The 19,063-nt window shown below is 32.3% G+C and overlaps 2 protein-coding genes across 5 annotated transcripts in view; one reads left to right on the top strand and one right to left on the bottom strand.

The window, feature by feature from the left end:
• Window positions 1-8,496, top strand: part of LOC105109034 (Pentatricopeptide repeat (PPR-like) superfamily protein) — a 9,885-nt gene extending 1,389 nt beyond the window's left edge. Inside the window, exons 1-2 of one of the 3 annotated variants that reach the window (XM_011003614.1) lie at window positions 3,817-3,908; window positions 4,105-8,496. In XM_011003614.1, the coding sequence (XP_011001916.1) occupies window positions 4,154-5,791 (1,638 nt within the window). In that variant the 5' untranslated portion in view covers window positions 3,817-3,908; window positions 4,105-4,153 and the 3' untranslated portion in view covers window positions 5,792-8,496. Of the gene's footprint in view, window positions 1-3,816; window positions 3,911-4,104 lie in introns of those variants that run through there. The other 2 variants (XM_011003612.1, XM_011003613.1) reach the window with 2 other exon arrangements.
• Window positions 8,497-12,085: 3,589 nt separating this feature from the next.
• Window positions 12,086-14,092, bottom strand: LOC105109032 (bidirectional sugar transporter SWEET3). Of its 2 annotated transcripts, none has more exons than XM_011003611.1 (7): window positions 13,955-14,092; window positions 13,808-13,844; window positions 13,487-13,709; window positions 13,067-13,228; window positions 12,720-12,839; window positions 12,426-12,629; window positions 12,086-12,338 (listed from the first exon to the last, which is right to left on the bottom strand). In XM_011003611.1, exons 1-6 carry the CDS (start codon window positions 13,989-13,991, stop codon window positions 12,459-12,461), a joined length of 750 nt encoding a protein of 249 aa, XP_011001913.1. In that variant the 5' UTR covers window positions 13,992-14,092; the 3' UTR covers window positions 12,086-12,338; window positions 12,426-12,458. The 2 variants fall into 2 exon arrangements, with proteins under 2 accessions (XP_011001913.1, XP_011001912.1); XM_011003610.1 differs by having other exon boundaries at window positions 12,450-12,629; window positions 13,955-14,089.
• Window positions 14,093-19,063: the final 4,971 nt, after the last annotated feature.

The following is a 19,063-nucleotide window of genomic DNA, read 5'->3' as shown; positions in this document are numbered from 1 at the left end:
TTATTTTTTGGACTATTATTTTTTTAAATTTCTTTGTATGATGGTAATTTTTTTCATCAATTTTATCTTTTAATATTTAATTTTTTTGAAATTAAACTTTATGATTTTTTTAAATTAAGTCCTTCAAATTTAATGACTCAGTTCATTGTATGTTTTTTTTTTAAATTATAATTTTTTATATTTTTAATTAGGTTATTCAAATCATATAATTTACATTGTAAATTTAATAAATATCTTATTTTGACTTTTCCTTATTTAGCATTTTTATATATTTATTATAAACAGTTTCTTATATTTTTTTAACTCCTTTTTGTATCTAAACATTGTTTTTTTTCAAAAAATTGTACAGCCTTGTGACAAAACACGGGTACGGAAGCTAGTGAATAGTTAAGATCGAAGTTCATTTGTTAAAAAAACTATAAAATAAAAATAGAATTTAAAAATTATACATGTACTAAAAGGAAAATGTGTTTTTATGTAGAAATTGTATAATTGTAAATTTTGTTAATTTTTTCTACTACAGCGGTATTGTAACTATGACAAAATTATAATTTTCTTTTTTAGTTTTAGAAAACAAGTTTTTCTTATATTTGTTTTCTTCTTTTTATACTTGTTATTTTTATCATTTTACCTTTTATCACTATTTTTTTCTTATCACTATTTTTTTTTCAAAAATGGATTTTTTTGTAGAAATGATATAATTTTAAATTTTGTCATTTTTATCATTTTACATGTGGCCTATTTAGCACCATTTTTTTCTTATCTTTTTTTTTTGTAATATTATTTTAGTTTTTTTTCTTTACACTTTTTTTTTGAAAAAAATTATTTTTTTATTTGTTACACTTTGAATATTTATTACTCTATTCTTTTTTTTCTTATCTTTATTCTTTTGTAATTTTTTTTCCTTATACTTTTTCTTTGGAAAATTATTATACAAAGAATAAGGAAATGATGTTTTATTATAATAATTGCAACATTATTTCATTCTTCACCATGTTAAAAATTAGTTTGAGATTTTACATGTTTTCATTAATATTTACTATATTTTATTATATGTACATATTAACTTTTTAATTTATGATTATATTTTTTATTTGATATCAAAAAAAAAGTTAATAACACTGACATATTAATTTTTTTGTATTACAAAAAAAAAAATATTCGACCTACAGTGAAATGAGTTGAATAAACATGTTAACAATTTGTTTTCATATTTATTGACACAAATAATTCTCAATGTATTTACTTAAATGCATGTATATACTTTTTTATTAATAATTAAAATTTTAAAAAAATTAACACATGTATATGCTTGTTTATTTTTTTTCTTACAAAGAAAAATTTTCTAACCTATGGTAAAATATCAGTCAAATAACTAGTGGTTTGCTATTTTTTATTATTCATTTTGTTCGATGAACTGCATATTATGTGGATAGTTAATTATATTGTTGTTAAACTTGAGCCACCTAACAAGTCGATCTGAAAAACCCGAGATTCATAACATGATCTGGGATGGTTTTTTGTTAAATTAGACTAGATATTGACATAATAAAACCTAATTAACCTAGTTGAGTTTTTAATGATTTATTTGACTCGGATAAAATTAATTTGAATTTAGATGATTGAATACCAAAGAAAAAAAAATGAACAAAGTAATTTATTTTAATAAAAAAATTAAACTACATTGATCCAATAATCTAATAATTCAAGTATTTCTTTGAGTCCATTTGTTAATCGGGTTTCACTATGGCTTTTGAACTTAGCAAAAAAGAAAATTAAATACAAAAAATATATTTTGATATTGAATTTGATAGATAGATTATCTAAACCAAATTATAAAGTTTTGTTTCCATTTTATCTTTTTTTTAATCTAACATGCATTATTTTTTAGATCAAAAGGAGGGCATTGTTCTAAATTTACATCAAACATAATTTAGATCTTACCACTTCACAAATGTCATTCATGATTAAACTTAAACATGGAGATTGGGTTTTTGATAAGTTCATTGAACATAATCCACATTCAAATTCAAGAAATGAGCATGAGTTGCATTTTTTTTTCTATTTAAATAGGTTTATATAAGGTGGTCAAGTAACATCATCCCGTCAGCTTTTTTTTTCTTTAAATTTATTGATGTATTTGTGAATTATGAAATTTTCTTAGTTTTGGAATCTAAATTTTAAATTGACAACTTTGTTTTTTATATAATTAATTATTGATCTTCCTAATTAAAAAAATATTTTTTTATAAACATATTAATTATTTAGAAACTAGATAGATTGCTTGCACTATATTGTGGGTTGGGCTGAATTTTTTGTAATGTAAAAAAGTGTGTTCAAATATTGTCAATGTATTTCAAAGAAGAGAAAAAAATCTATGACCGGATATTATAGAAAGAAAATTAAAAAAAAATGATTGACAATCCTAAAAAATCCAAATATATAAAGATGAAAAAAAAAATTAATAAAAAAAAATCTAGAAACAAAGAACCAACAAATCCAGGTAAAGTCGCAAAAACTTGCAAGTGGGATCATGTGAATGAGATAATGTAGTAGAAAAATAAATGGTGGGTTGACTCGTGACTTAAAATTTAAGATGAGTTGGGTTTCAAAAGAAATTTGAGGAGAATTGACCCATGTGAAACAATAAAAAACATGGGCTAACCCTTGACTTAGTCAACCCCTAATAAACCTAGTCAAAACTCATTAACATGTCATTTTTTTATATATAAAAGGGATAAAAATCAAGATTTAAAATCAAAACATTGAGGGTATAATCTTAAATGCCATTAAACTTTGAATTGAAAGGTAAAATTAAAGAGAAAAATCAAGTTAACAAAATAATCCAAAATAAAAAATAAAAATAAAAAGAATAATGATTAAATTTTAAAAAAATAAAAAACTAAGATTATGGATCCAAGAATGAGAATGAAAAAAAATTAAAATTTAGTAAAAGGCTCGGAATCAAAATCTGAAACAAAACATTTAAGGCTTAACTTTAAATATCATCAAATTTTGAATTGAAAGGTAAAATTCACAAAAAAATCCAAATAAAAAAAATCAAGAAAATAAAGACCAAACTTAAAGAAATTAAAAATCAAGATTATGGATCAAAGATGAAGTTAAAAACAAATTATAATCTGATAAAAAAAATTAAGAATCAAACTTAGAAACTAAAACATATAAACCAAAATATTAATTATTAAATATGAAATGTTATAAAATAAAAGTTAAAATTGATTTTCATAGCCAACATTAAACTCGACAAGGGAAGAAGAGAGAGAAAAAAACAAAAAAAAATACGCTCCATATAAAAAAAGGTGTCATGGAGTTTCAAACACTATAGTGGAAGCTAGTATTCTTTCACTAAATGATGGCTCACGTGTCACTCAAAAAGCATGAAGTCTTCTCATATGTTCTCGTTTGCATAACAAGTGTTATCAATTTTTTAAAATATATTTTAAAAATAAAAAAAAACTAAATTTTCCTTAACCCAACTACGTAATAATTAAAAAAAACTATAAATAATGACAAAAACACTATTCAACACAAAGCTTAGAAAATTTCATTTTAGAAGCAATTTAGTCCTTTCAATTTTAAAAATATAAAAAACAAAAAATAATCCTTAAAATAATTACATGAAATTTTTTTTTAAAGATAATTTATTAGTTTTAGTGACCGACTATAATAACCCTTTTAAATTTGACACCCACATTTAAACTCTTATAAAAAAAATTCAAATTACCCTTATAGCAAAAGGATAAAATGATAAATTTACCCTGCAAAGAGCACTAAATTGTAAGAGTGAACTGACATATTTTACCTTTTGATATCATAGCGTGAAAGTTTATTCGAAAATAAAACAAAAGGAAGGCAAAAACAAGAAGCAAAATTTTTTAGAGGGGAGAGTGAGAGTGAATTTGTAAATGTAGCTGTGGTTAGTTTTTAGAATATTTTTTGTTTAGATATATATTATAATAATATTTTTTTAATTTTTAAAAATTATTTTTAATATTAGTATTAATATATAAAATGATTTGTAAATATTAAAAAATATTAATTTAAAATAAAATAAAAAAATTTAAATTTTTTCAAAATTTTTTGGTAAGTATTTTTAATCGGTGCAACTGTGAGCTCTTCCTCACCTCCAACAATGTTCTGTCACGCTCGATCTCATCTCCGCCGCCCCAACATCACACTAACCACCACACTCCTCCGTACTCTAACCACCGTCGGCGCCTCTGCCTATCCTGAGATCCCACTCCTCCAAGAATCTACCTCCTACACAGTAACACCCCCAATAAAACCCTGGCCTCAACGTCTCTACCCAAAACGCCTAATCTCCATGATTACCCACCAAGAAAATCTCGACCTCGCCTTCCAAATCTTCGACTACGCTGGAAAATATCACCCTGGTTTCTTCCATACTTACGCCACTTACCACTCCATCATCGACAAGCTCTCTCGTGCTCGCTCCTTTGATGGGGTAGAATCTCTACTCTCTCAACTGTCACGTAACTCCTCTCACATCAAATGCGGCGACGATGTTTTTATCTCTGTAATTCGCAATTATGGCCTTGCAGGTAGGCCTAGATTAGCCCTCAAAACATTTACGCGAATCAAAGAAGAATTCAGTATGCAGCCTTCTGTGAAATTATTGAATACTTTATTGAATGTTTTCGTGCAGAATAAAAGGTATGATTTAGTGGGTTCTACGTTGAAAAAATGTAAAGATAAATATGGGGTTTTGCCTAATGTGTTTAGTTTTAATATTTTGATTAAGGCTCTCTGTAAAAAGAATGACGTCGAAAATGCTCTCATGGTGTTTGATGAAATGCCCACTATGGGAATGATTCCAAATCTGGTGACTTATACGACAATTTTAGGTGGGTTTGTTTCACGGGGCGATTTGGTTAATGCTGAGAAGGTTTTTAGTGAGATTTTGGATAAAGGGTGGTTGCCGGATGCGACTACTTATACAGTTTTGATGGTTGGGTATTGTAAACAAGGGAGGTTGAGTGATGCTATTAAGGCAATGGATAATATGGAGTATAACGGGGTGGAGCCGAATGAGGTTACTTATGGGGTTATGATTGATGCTTATTGTAAAGAGAAAAAATCTGGTGAAGCTCGTAACTTGATTGATGATATGCTTGATAAGAAGTTTTTGCCAAGTTCGACCCTTTGTTGTAAGGTTATTGATGTGTTATGTGAGGACGGGAAGGTGGAGAATGCTTGTCATTTGTGGAAGAGGATGTTAGAGAAGAATTGTTTGCCAGATAATGCAATAATGAGCACCCTTATACATTGGCTTTGTAAGGAGGGGAAAGTGTGGGAAGCCAGGAAATTGTTTGATGAGTTTGAGCAAGGTACAATTCCAAGTCTTATGACATATAATACTCTCATTGCAGGGATGTGTGAGAGAGGGGAGTTGAATGAGGCAGGCAGGTTGTGGGATGATATGGTGGAGAAGCGTTGCAGGCCCAGTGCTTTTACATATAATATGTTGATTAAGGGTTTCATGAAGGCTGGGAATGTGAAGGAGGGAGTTAGGATTCTTGAAGAGATGTTGGATGATGGGTGCTTGCCTAACAAGTCAACATACAATTTATTGATTGAGGGGTTACAGGAATTGGGAATGGAAGGAGATGTGGATAAGGTTGTGTCTATGGCCATGGCAAGCAGAGAAGTAGATGCTGATTCTTGGGATCTCTTCTTGCGCAAGATTGTTGGTAATCTGGATTGTGGGACTTGTGCTCTTGATAGATTGTTAATGGAAAGTGCTACATAGAGATCCATTCATTGGGCTTCATACAGTAATGGACGAAGTGGTATTTGATTATTTAAGGGCACTGACTGCAGAAGCTCCCAGTAATTTATGGAGTTGCTAAAGAGGTTAAAGTTTACTTAGCCGGTGCTCTCTCTGTCTTGGTTTGGATGTCACTGTTAAGAGAGACTGAAATGCTCTGTGAAGCAGCAAGAGGAGCATATTGCAGGATTTTATGTTCAAACCGGCCTCAATTGCTGAACAACAGAGCAGATGACTGAGGAATTTCTAGCACTGTTAGTTTTAATAGACTGTTGGTAGTTTTCAAGATCATGCTTGCATTGGTGAATGAGCTGTCATGCCCAGAACACATGAGCTGCAGTTAGTTAATAAGTTATGCAAAATTTATTGCTTATGTAATCAGAAAATTCTATCCAAGGTTAGGACATTGGTATTCTTAAAGCTTTGAAAGAAGAGGTGCGCAATGCGAGGACCTGGTCTCTCTCTCTCTCTCTCTCTCTCTCTCTCACGCTGAACCACAGAGGAAGTATCTGCTACGTCTGAGTGCGAGCTCAGAGATACAGAATAAGGTAATTATTTTCTCTTTCTCTGTCTCTCTCCATCACTGATGGATGTTCTCATGTTTTGCTATGGGGTGAAAAATGTAATGTATTCTTCTCCTTGTATTTAAATCTTATTTTTTGTTTGCCAGGGTGCCAGTAAGTTTTAGTTTTACCCCCCCCCTCTTTCTCTCTGTTTTTTTTTTAATAATAATTCATGCTTTTGCAACAGTGATTTTGATTTGAATAATTTGGTTAATACCACCATAATCTAAGCGTCCTTTTGCTATGGATGAAGCTTTTCAATGTTATGTTTATTGGTAAAAGAGAGAAGTTGAATTCTTTCAACTATTAATACCTAATTTGGCGCATTAGAAGGCCTAGCCTCAGAATTTTAATTGTTACTTCAAATATTGGTCGCTTTTTAGCTTTTCCTTTTCTCTTAGCAACTAATGCTTATAAATTTGATTTTAACTGACTGACTTCTTTCAATTTAAGCCCATTATTTGTAGCCTTTTTTATGTTAAAATGATGAAACTTTCAACCATGTTTGTCTATTGTTTTCTCCGTTCATCTGCTATTACTGGCAAACTATGTGGCCTACTTGCTGGAACTGTAAAATTCTATGAAACCTTGAATCTGGACTGTTGCGTGGAACAGGGACTTGGCTTGAGTGTCAAATTGTGGGGAGTGCCTTGTTAGAAATCATGGAATAAAGACATGCATAACAGCCTGCTTCTGAGAGGAACATCTCTTTATTATTTTTATTTTTTGCGTAGTATGTCAATGGAGGAAAAATATAAGGATCAAATCTAGCTAAACATATGGTAGCAATATTGAGAGAACATAACTGATTTTTCTCATAACAGAACAATGGATCTCTGTTAGAAGATCTTTTCAGCTATTGGCTTTAATCTTAAGATGGTCAGCCATTATAAAACTGTTGGCAATGAATTCTTCTTCTTCTTCTATTTATTTTCCTTCTTGCGTGTGTGATAAGGATGGAAGATTACCATCGGTGTTGTGGCTGAATATATTCAGTTTTCTTCCACTTTATTCGTTGTAAATTAACTTATGTTCTAAATGACTGAGCTTGGCCATATATTGGCGGTTCATTTGTTAATATTGAAGATGGTGAATGCATGGAATATTTTATCAAGAAGACTAGAGCTTGATGTCTCTGTAATCTTCCCGCGAAGCAATTACTGATCAGCTTAGGCCATCTGTCAGTTCTTGATCTCCTCTCTTTCCAGGCAGTTTGCAAGTGTGGCATTCTTAATTCTTGAAATTTCCCATGCTAACATTGCAGAACCAAGCACATAAAAGGCTCCCATGGTTTCTGACCTTGAGGACCCAGCAACCGAAAAGAACAGGTGCCAATCCTTCAGCCACTAGACCGTTGCTGTTTACAGCATCCAAGTTAGGAGACTTGTCTACGAGGAATGTTCATGCTACTGACATTCAAGAACTACATGGAACATGAATCCTTACGTCCATGTATGGGTGGCTTCCCAATTCTTTTTCTACAGCAAAAGTTGACCTTCTCATCATGAATGTATCTGAATTATCCTTACGTCCTGTATTTGACATTTCAACACCGCCTGGTCATTGGTTTGCATGTTGTTTCTTAAATGCTGCAACGTTTCTAATGAGAAGTTTCGGGTTTGTTTATGTAGCCGTAGAAAACCTGCATTGACCACGGGAGTGTATGGGGAAAAAATCGATTGGAAATGTTATGTTCCAGATGCTGTTGTTAATACTTTATTCGTTAATGGATAATGGTCTTGTTTTCATCAGATGGATGATTCAAGCACTTCTGATGTTGTGAATAGAAGTTGGAAGCTCTTGGATCCACCAAAGGCTAGAAGAAATGACGTGTATGGAAATGCCAAAACAGTGTTGTAAGTGATCAAGAATGGTGGCCAAGTGTTTATGCTGGTTCATAATGCTTCTTGGTATGTAATTGCGTTAAGGGATCCTCAAAAAATTTGAGTTTTTATAGCAATGAACATGACTTCCTGAACAAACAAGAATTCGTGTTTCGCGTCAATGTAATCAGCTATCAAGCAGCTACAGAATGGCTTAGCGGCTAAGACAAATTCAACTTGGATGCATGATGTAGCGTGTGTGATACTGTGATTCAGATGGCTATGTACTTATCTTTTAGTTTTTATATTTCTAGAAAAAAACATAAAATGAAATAAATTGAATTTTTTTTTGAAAAAGGATTGAATATATGGTTTCTGATAAAAAGGGAGCTAATAGATGGTTCTTGTTAAACTCTAGGAACGTGTTTGTAATTAACTCTTTTCCGAGTTAGAGACATGAATAGTGCTTTGAATTTGCAACGATAGGCGATAGGCAATAGCATCCTTTCTCTTCCCTTCCAAAAAGAAAAAAAAAAAAATGTTGATGACCAGTTACTTTCCGTGTAAGTAGAAGCAGAATACCCCCAACTGTAATTGGGGCAAGTTGACTTGGTTATTTTCCTTAGCTAAAGCGCCGTTATAATATTGTTCTCGGTGAGGCCACTTTTAGTACTGTTTTGTTTTTTTCTTTTAATGCAAATTGTTTGTTAAACGAGGACGCTGAGATGTTGTTTTTGGTGAATTACATGATGGAATGGGTTATTGTGGGGTATGATGAATGTGGGTTATTGAACGGTGCTCATCTCGAGGTATACAAAGATGAGGATGGTTGAGGAAAAGGCTCTGGCATTGTTTAAATGGACGAGGAAGAGTGGAAAGGTGATGCCCAATGAGTATAATTTAGATTGTGTTTTAAGGTTTGTGGAAAGCTTGGTGCTTTAAGTGAAGGGATGGCAGTTCATGGGATTTTGACAAAATTTGGTTTGGAATGTGATCAATGAGCTGGTGCTGCTTTGATTGAGTTGTATTGTGATTGCGAGATATTGGCAATGCCAAGAGATTTTATAATGAAAGGATTAGCCCATGTTCAGGTGCTTCGAATTTGCTTTTGCGGGGGATTGAAGATGCGGATATGATATTTAACAAATTGAACGAGAAAAATTCAGCTGTGTAATTTGATGGTTGAAGGATAAGAATGAGTAGCTGAGTTGAGGATCGAAGAGATTGTTTGAGACAATGCCTCACAAAGCTATATTTCCTTTTAATATTATGATTTCTGTGTATTCAAATAGTGGTGAAATGACAAGGTTTTGATGCTTTTGAAGAATCCAAGGCGAAAGAAAACTCGATGATGTAAGGTTACATTTAAATGACTGGCTCGAAGAAGCCTTGAAACTATATGTGACCATGAGCTTATTGTTAATAGACTTCACAAGATCAACATTTTCTGTTCTATTTTCAAGATGCCATGGATCATTTCAACTAGGGCAGATGCTTCATGCCATCTTGAGCATAACGCCATTAGTATCAAATGTTGACGGTGGAACTTTTCTTGTTGATATGTATTCCTTATGCGGGAGCATATTTGATGCTCAGAAATCTCACTCTTGGCCTGTTGTGGCTGTTTGGACAGCTCTCATTAATGGATATGCACATCCGGACTTGGCTCTGAAGCCATTATGCTGTTTAAGCGCATGTTAGAGCTACAGGTGGTCCCTAATGGAGCTACTTATGCTGGGAATTTTTTCTTCCTTTGGTCGTGCTATCCTAGTCAAGGAAGGGATGGGATTCTGCTACACAATGGATGAATATTATGGAGCAACTCCATCTTTAGAACATTAAGCATGCGTGGTGGATCTTCTGGATCGAGCAGGGCAACTACTAGAAGCAATTCCAATCCAAGTAGATAGTCATTTGGGCAGCTTTTCTCAATGCTCGTTGGTTTTGGAAAGTAATGGAAGCGGGTGATAGAGTGGCCAAGCTTTTGTTCAGTTCGGATACCAAGCCAAACTCAGCTAATGTCATTTTGCCTAAAATATATATATATATATATATATATACAGCATGAGGAAAGTGGGGAGAGAAGCTGCATGTGAGAAATGGATTGAGAGACTTGGAAGTGAAAAAAGGATCCTGGGTGTCATTGTATTATTCTGAACTCTTAATGAGTTCTCAGCGGAAGATAGAACACATCCGCATTGCACTATAATTTATAACACTTCGGAACAACTTACAGCAAATCTAATATTCTTTTCTCATTTAACTGTTTTTCCATTTCAATGACAGATGATTATTGTTTTAGAGAATCAGATCAATGGTTAGGCTTATTTTACTGGTTGTTTATTTTATGTTTCTCTCTACTAATTAACGAGTATAAATGATGCGAATGATAAAAAAAGAAATATCTGCTCAACAGATCACTTCCCTAGTTTATTCTAGTGGTATGATCTAAATTTAAGCTTTATATTGCTCTTGAAAATTATTCCAGTGTTCATATTCATGTGAAAAGAGCAAGTTATTTCTGTCATGTAATCTGCTATAATGTGTCTTTATTAAAGCTGTTGTACTATAATTTGGATGCACTTCAGATGCTGCGTTTTTCGTTTCCTTGACCACGTTTATGTTTTCGAGGTTGATCTGTTGCAGTAATTGTTCCACTTGAGTGGTCACTTTTCAGAATCTTTTTTCGGTTCTTTTTATTTTTTCACCTATGATCATGCTGGAACTCATTCCCTGTAATTGCCACCAATGGTCGGCTTCTCAACGCGAATGTTATTGTTCCAAATCTCAGCATTGAATTTCTGTCTTCTTTTTCATGGCTGTGATTCATCAGGATATTGGACAATGAAAGCTGGCTGGCACTTCTCAAGCCGGTGGATTCTCAGAATATATCCTGTGTCAGAACAACGCTTCATGCACATTAGAGTAGGTCTGGTTATTCTGCTCACAATAGTAGTGATAACAGTAATAACAGTGTTATTGATTAACTGTCACCTTTGCATTTTCGGAAATTGATAGTTGAACTACCTTAAAAGAAGTTCTTTAAAACTGGTTGGTTTGGCAAATGCATGACTCGAAATATAATTTTAACTAGATTTTAATTTAAATAGATTCTGATATTGATCTAGTCAAATTAAAATAATTTATTGAATTGATTTATAATTTATTTGAATTGATCAAACCTTATTTAAATAAAAAAACCTCAAAAGATATCATTTTATATCAAAATGAGAGTGCCAATAACCCAATAGGTTGGCTTGTGATCCAATGACCCTTACCCTTTTTGTGTCGGACCTCGGAATGGGTCTAACAAGTGTGGTTCTCTCGTTTATAGATGTTTTAAAGCTGATGCCTATCTTTTCTTCAGCGCACATTTTATTTATAGCCTTTTAAATATGTGTCCAAGTTGACCTAGTTTTGCCACTTTTTACCTTTTGCTAGTGAGGACAAGAACACAAATCATTCCTTTTAGTTTCCCCAAAGATACAAGTAGTTATTTATGTCTTTTAGATGGCCTTTTTAGCAATCATTGGAAGGGCCTTGTTCTGGTATATGCTGAATAGAAAAGGTGGGCGCACAAGTGATTAACATGTGGGTTTCCAACTCAGGTGAAGGCTGACGTGGGAAGAAAGGAAAATACAAAAGGTTTTGGTTAACTATCTAATTAATGTGCCTGATATTTTGTTAAAGTTGCATTCTAAATTATTTCACTAGCGTTTCCTTTCTCCTCAAGGTGTGCGTTGATGTTTAGGAATTCTTGCAGATGCAGGGAGCTGATAAAATATTTCAGTTGGGATTTTCCACAGCATCTAAAATTATGAATGAATCTAGTCTGCTGCAAGTGCAGGCGCGATTTTCCTTGATGATCTCATTTGACGATGTTCCTCCTGTATTCGCACTCATTTGGAGAAAATAACTGTTGATTATAGTGGTACATCAGATACATTTAGGCTTGACATGAGAAGCTACCATTCTTCATTTTAAGTTTTTAATTTCATGCTAATATTTTATTGATTTGACAACATCAGTTAATTTTATATAATCGTAAACATCCGTCACTACAAGAGCTCCTCTTTGAAACTTCCGCTGCTTATTGCCTCTCTGAAGTTCAGGAAAATTGATCACAGTGAAATATAGATTACCCTGTCACAAACAAGAAAATATGTTAAAATTGATCATACTTTGTTAGGAATGTAGATTAATTTTAGAGATTTAACAGAGGATATGTACACTAAACAAAAGTCTCTCTCTTACGTGATTTTGTTAACTCTTGTCATTAGTACTGTCATTAATCACTAGCTGCAACTGTTTGGATTTCTCTTCATTCTTTTCTAGATCCCATTTTTCTGGTTCTTCCATGATCACTCTTTTTCTGTACTTGCAGTACAGTATTAGTTGAAGAAATCCCAAGGGGCTACCAACAAGATTTGGGGACTGCCAAAATTCAAGAATTTAGGTTAAAAGAAAACATGAACCGCAAAAGTTCTTGTTATAACCAATTAAAGATTGAATAATTGTACAAACCGCGAGAAAAAGATCATGGCTCAGTAGTCCATAGGCCATCCAAAAAGAACTTGCAAGGAAGGAGAAAAACGATAGGTAGAATGGCATGTATTCTACGCTCTGTGTCATTATCACCTTTTTCTGCAATTATTTATTTAGATAATTTACTAGAAGGAAAGCTTGAGCAAATAGTTGCTTCACCGAAAGGCCTGAGGGAGACAGAGAATTTAGATATTGAATGTGTTTTTGTTATGCTAGAGATGCTAGGATGCTAAAAGTATTTCACATAGTTATTTATGTTTTAATGGTTCTTTAGCTTTCTACTTTGGCTGTATATGGTGAGGTAAAAAGAGATGAAGATAGCTCACCACAACCACTAGTGGAGAACCATACATTGCCACAGAGGCCACAAGAGCAACACTCCCAACAAATATCTTGCGATGGTGGTGATCATGTAAAGCAAAAGCTGAGATAGCTGCCGTGATGCAGAAAACTAGGATAACAGGTATCACTGTGATTGCAACCTTTATCTGCACACCAATGACTATTAATTGTAAATACACATAGCGATTCATATGCATACATCCATGCATTCATATAGCCAAGGAGTTGTGTTACTTTGTGTTCTGGCTGAAAGGCAGCGAGGAATAAAAACGTATTTTGAAATACACAAAAGTATGTGTAAACTTGAGTTGTTAGTCTACGGTGTGCATGCTAGCATGATAATTCAAGCATGCAAGGAAAAACATTTCTGCAATAGTTCGACAGATAAAGTTAAAATAACTTGCCTTTCCTCTGGCTGAAGTGAACCAAAAATATATGACGATGAAGGAAAACTCGAAAAGAATCCCTAAACCATTGATGGTGACCACAGGTAAGTTTTCCCATCTGTAGCTTACGACAGGCAACCCATACCAAGTGTAAAGGAGACAGTTTAGCAGTGCAATGATGTAAGGAACACATGAAAACTCTTCAGTGCTTTTCTTCCTTGTGATCCTATAGAAAGTTAATCTGGAGACAAAAAAAATTAAGACTTTGAGTTCCATTTTCAAATGTTTTAAAATGATAAACTAATATTTTGTTTACAAGTATCAGAGTCTTGGCATTACATAGGTGCTGAAAAAAGCAACATGGAAGCTGCATTCCCTGCAATAAAATCATGAAGATTTGATATATTAGTTTACTTTAGTAGAATAGTTATATTTAATGCTAGATAGCTGATACAGGGAAATAAAAAACAGAGAAGAAAGTTATACCCATGACTCCTACTGCTAGGCGCAGCGTATCTCCCATGTTATTCTCTCTGCAATGATGGTGCTAAGTTGAAAGAACGGTCCCAACAAGAAGACACTCTAAATTACTAGCTATGAATGTCATGTGAACTGTTTAACAACAGGGCATATAAATAAGTGGGGGACATGTGTATAAGGAGAATATAGTGCTGTCGACGTTTTCATGGAACCTGTGGACTTTATCTTAATTTGTGGATGGAAAAAGCTTGCTTAATGTTGAATTTTTTTTTTTATAATCTTTAATGGGAAATTGACATAAAATCAGGTTGGGTTTTGAGAATAAGATTAGAGGAACAAAGACAAGGAATTCTTTGCTGTTGCCTGTTGCAAGTGGATGATGCCATGGCACTTCCACTTTCCACTTGCTAGAAATCCCTTATGTGATGTTTGGCTAATCACTCAACATGCAGTACGTTTATTAAATGTTTTTTTTTCCCCTTTGTGCCTGGCAACATTTTTGAAGGTAAATGTATACGACGATGCACTTTCATTTTTCTTGTGTAAAAAAAGAAAACAACCTGTGCGCACCCCTTACACAGACACAGACACAGACACGTACATAAACCGTGTTCTCATCAGTGAATCAGGACATTTATGCTTCTTTATGTTCGTGTCACCATCAGAGAACTTGTCAACGGTGATCATGTTTCTAGGGATACTGCTAAGAGCTCGAATTAGAAAAGATAGAAAGTTTGTTAGAGAACCACCCATAGTCGAGGAGTTGTCCATACGTTCTTACCTCATTTGCCTACCTGTGCTGTGTTAGAGTGCATCATGAAAGGATCTGCAGTTTTTTTCTAATCTCTTTGTACAGGTATCCCATTCGAAAGATCTGGTTTGTGCATGCCTGTATTAATATATCATATGTTGAGAGAGAGATGTGCCACTTTCCTACAATGAGATTTGAGGCATTACTGTTGATTATGATCATAATGAAAGCAACATGCATGGTTGCTTTTTAAGTTTTGGAAAACAATGCTTTCACTTCTGAAGACCTGAAACTTCACCATCAAACGTAAATGTTAAATTTTCCAGTTTTACATTTGTGCCACCGCTGCTTTATGTATTTTTTTCACTCGTGATTTTTATTTTTCTTTTTTATTGAAAAAGAAATATATATATATATATATATATATTTCATAAATTCTAATGAGTAAATTATAATTTAGTTGTTGTATGTTCTGTGTTTTTAAGTTAGTTCTTTTGATTGACTATAGTTGACTGTTATTTTTATTTTTATTTTTATTTTTCTTTTGTAATTGTCTAAAGTACTCTTTTGAAATGCCTTTTCGTTCTTGTTTATAGTAGTTGAGATGGGAGCATATGACTAGAGAGTAATTTAGAGAAAACAATTAAATTGCCATGTCAAACTGAAGGAGGATTGAGTTACAAACAAATTGACTAGGAATGATTTTTATGGGATATTAATTCTTAGAGAATATAGGCATGCATGAGCTCATAAGAGCCGTAATATTTTCAAAAATGTTCTGCATCCACATCTTCAAGCTGGAATATTTAAAGCTATTTTATTCCAATACTCATGTAGCAATGGTTCTTAGAACAAGAGAAGAATTTTAATTGGCATCTAACCATGATTTTTTTTTAGCGAAATACATTTTAAGTGGTTGCTTTTAATAAAAATAAAATAAAATTTATTCTAATTCTAAAAATAAAATTATTCTAAAGCCGCCCTTAAACATAGTTGGCCCATGATCTTCAAAATTCAGTAGGAATGACTTGGTGAGAAGATACATTTGAAGTCATCATCCTATCAAGCAACGTTTTATATTTTATATGATAAAGGGATAGACTATTTTGCTATGATGGTGATCTCGGCACCCTCTTGGCTGTCTTCCATTTTTATTCTTTCTTGGCCTCCAACAATTCATTAAAATTCTTTATCCTCCAACACTGGGGTTTCTGATGCCTTGTTTTGTCATGGTTCTGGTTCTTGAATGTTCTGCAGAGTCCACAATCTAGCTTCACATCACAGTCAGCATAACACTCACTCGTTGCTGTTAACTGCTTTTTACATCCGCTTATTTGAAATTATTCTCTCAAAGTCCCATTTTTGGACTGTAAATAGGTCAATTCCTTCCTTAAAAGTTTGGAGGATAATTTCAATCACCATTTATTGGCCATCCATACAACTTACATAAGTTCTTTTTAGGGCACACTGTGCTGGGATTACGAATATATTCTCTGTACATGACTCGCTTGCATCATTTTACTTGTCATGTCAAGCACGCTAAACCTTAGATATGGATGCTAGAAAATGGCTATTGATAAATCTGCACGAGTTATAAGAAGAATCAGAAGTCTGCTGAATGCTGTGGCCAACAATATGGTTTCAAGTTAAATGAATCAAAGATGACTGTTTGGTCATTGTCAATTCTAGGAGTTGATAATTACATAGACTAATCTAATCTTATCTGCTTTTTCATGAGACGTTTTATTCACATTATTCCAAAAAGATATCTCCCTCACTGGAAAGGGAACTCGGAGCAGAGTCGAAGCTGATGGAAAGAAGAGAGAAATAGCGGACTCTGAAGGACCTAAACAGTTTACTTGTATTTTTTCCCCAAAAATTCAAAAGAAAAGAATACTAGTTTGTGGTTTTTGACCCATTTTCACTTCGATGACCAGGTTTCCAATTGAGACTTCATTGATTTGTGGTTTTCCGAGTTAGCTTTTGTCTATTTTCTGTAGTTAAATTGCAAAGGTAGCAAGTCCTTGAAACTTTTTAATCCTTAAATTTGTAAGAATTGATCAAAATTTTGTTTTAGCCTATGCTTTAATATTCTTATAGTTCTCTCTCGTAAAAAGAAACTCTCTTCTTTATTATACAATTACAATTAAAAAGAAAAAACTGAAGGGTATGGCTTATTCATTGTAAGCACTACATAAAAAATATTGTAGATTATAATAGTGTTATATATTGGTTATTATTATTATTATTATTATTGTCCTTTTATATTTTTCATTTTGATTCCTTAATTTTTAGTTTTTATTCCTTTAACCTTGCCTTTGTTTCGGATTAATCTTAGTGGTTTGTTTTGGTTGCCAATGTCAGGGATCACGTGGTATCAAGAAAATTTTTTATCACTGATTTATGCTTAGTTTATCAAGATGAAATAAGATTCTATTGATTTAAAATGATTGAGTTTTGGGGACCAAATTTGTAGATTGGACAAATGCTAAGCTTTTTTTTTTTTTTTTGGCATTATGGCCTCAATTAGACTGGCAGTGAAAAAAAGTTCATCTCTTTTTTTCATCACTTAATTTTAATATTTTATTTAATTTTTTCATATTAAATTTATTTAGAATTTGTTTTGGTGGTTTGTTTTGGTTGTTTATATATGATAGTCTCTCGATGCAGAGGAAATTTCTCGGCATGCAGGTAATGCTCGGTTTTACAAAATGAGGCTTGATAGACCAAAATTGAAACTGAAATCAATAGACATGAGAATGAACAGACAGGGGGGGAATGGTTGATGAACAACAATGAGAATGAACAGACAGGGGGGGAATGGTTGCACTTGCGATGAGAATGAACAACAATTTTTTTTTATTGCTTTAATTTTTAATTAGTTAAATATTAAATAATAAAATTTTTAAAAAAATTATATAAAAGATTAGAAAATAATATTAAATAATAAAATTTTAAAAAAAATTATATAAAAGATTAGAAAATAGCAATTAAAATTATTAGGATCAAAATTAAAATACAAAATAAATCTTATATTTAATTGAAGAGTAAAAATAAAAAAATTGAAAAGAATAAGGATCAATATTAACATAAAAATAAAAAAAATATTGTAATTAAACAGTAAAATTAAGAATAATAATAATTTTTATGATATTAAAAATCACTAAAACTTTTATAAAATGATAAAAAAATTAGAAATTCAAAAAATAAGGATCACATTGGAGAATATAATATTTGGTAAATTGAAATTAAATAATGACATTAAAAACAAAAAACAATACAAAAAATTATAAATTAAAAGAATAAGGATTCAAGTTAAAATCCCAATAACCAAAAAAATAAAGTTGTAATTTTTAGGGGAGAAAAGAAAAAAAAAGAAAAAGAAAAAGAAAAATTAAAGGTTAATTAGTGGCAAGTTTTTTTTTTTCTTTAAAGGGTATTTGAGTCTTTTATCACATAATTAAAATGAAAAAACTATTTATTTGTTCCTGTTCTATTTAGTAAGGATAATTATGTTAAAAGATTTCAATACCCTAATAAGCCTGTGTTAAGGTTTTTTTATTGGAGGACAAAAACAGCATTCAACTATTTCAGTGAACATAAATAATAGGTCTTGAGATATACTACTTTACAAAGAGGTTTTAGTTCTTTTTAATTAATATGGAGATAAATTTCTCTGAGTCTTAGATAAATAAGCTAAATTAATAATTTAATGAGAGATTTATTTTCCAGATCCTCTCATTGTACTTGAATCCTAAGATTTCTTTATTTATTTGCTGTACCGGGTGACAAATGTGCGATGCAAGATTTTTTATTTTATTTTAATACCACTACCAGGGCAGCAATTAGCTGTATATTTTCCAGTTTATCATGTGAAGTGGTGGAATTACATAATAGAATAGAACCAGTTGACGCAATCTGCCTGCCATGGAAACCTGGGAAAAGACCTGTGAAGGATAAATTATACAAAGTATTCCAATCACAGTGGGCAAGCAATATCATATTTTTTTAGCCCAAGAAAAGATGTTGCTAAGGTGTAATCTGATGTTGAGAAGCATTAGAGAAAAATAATGCTTTGCAGCTTTCATTTGGATGCATGTAAGCGCATGCATGAAAGACTTATTGTGGGTTAGGTGTGGGATAGCATAGGCCAAAAATCAAATCCTTCAGGGCCCGGTAGTGCATATATAATATGGAAAAAAACTCATAAAAGAATTGCTTGTTTCGAGTTCTTAAAATCCATCCATGGTAGATTCAGGCTTTTTATTTAGATTTGGAAAAAAAAATCTTAATAACTCGGCTCATCTACTAGTCTGGATTAATATCAAAGACATCACACGTAAGGGACTTAGTCAAAGCTGACT

This window comes from Populus euphratica, unplaced genomic scaffold (assembly GCF_000495115.2).
Source record: "Populus euphratica unplaced genomic scaffold, PopEup_1.0 scaffold439.1, whole genome shotgun sequence".
Classification (NCBI taxonomy): domain Eukaryota; kingdom Viridiplantae; phylum Streptophyta; class Magnoliopsida; order Malpighiales; family Salicaceae; genus Populus; species Populus euphratica.
The sequence above is the reverse complement of the archived record's forward strand: the minus strand, read 5'-3'. Positions and strand labels throughout refer to the sequence as shown.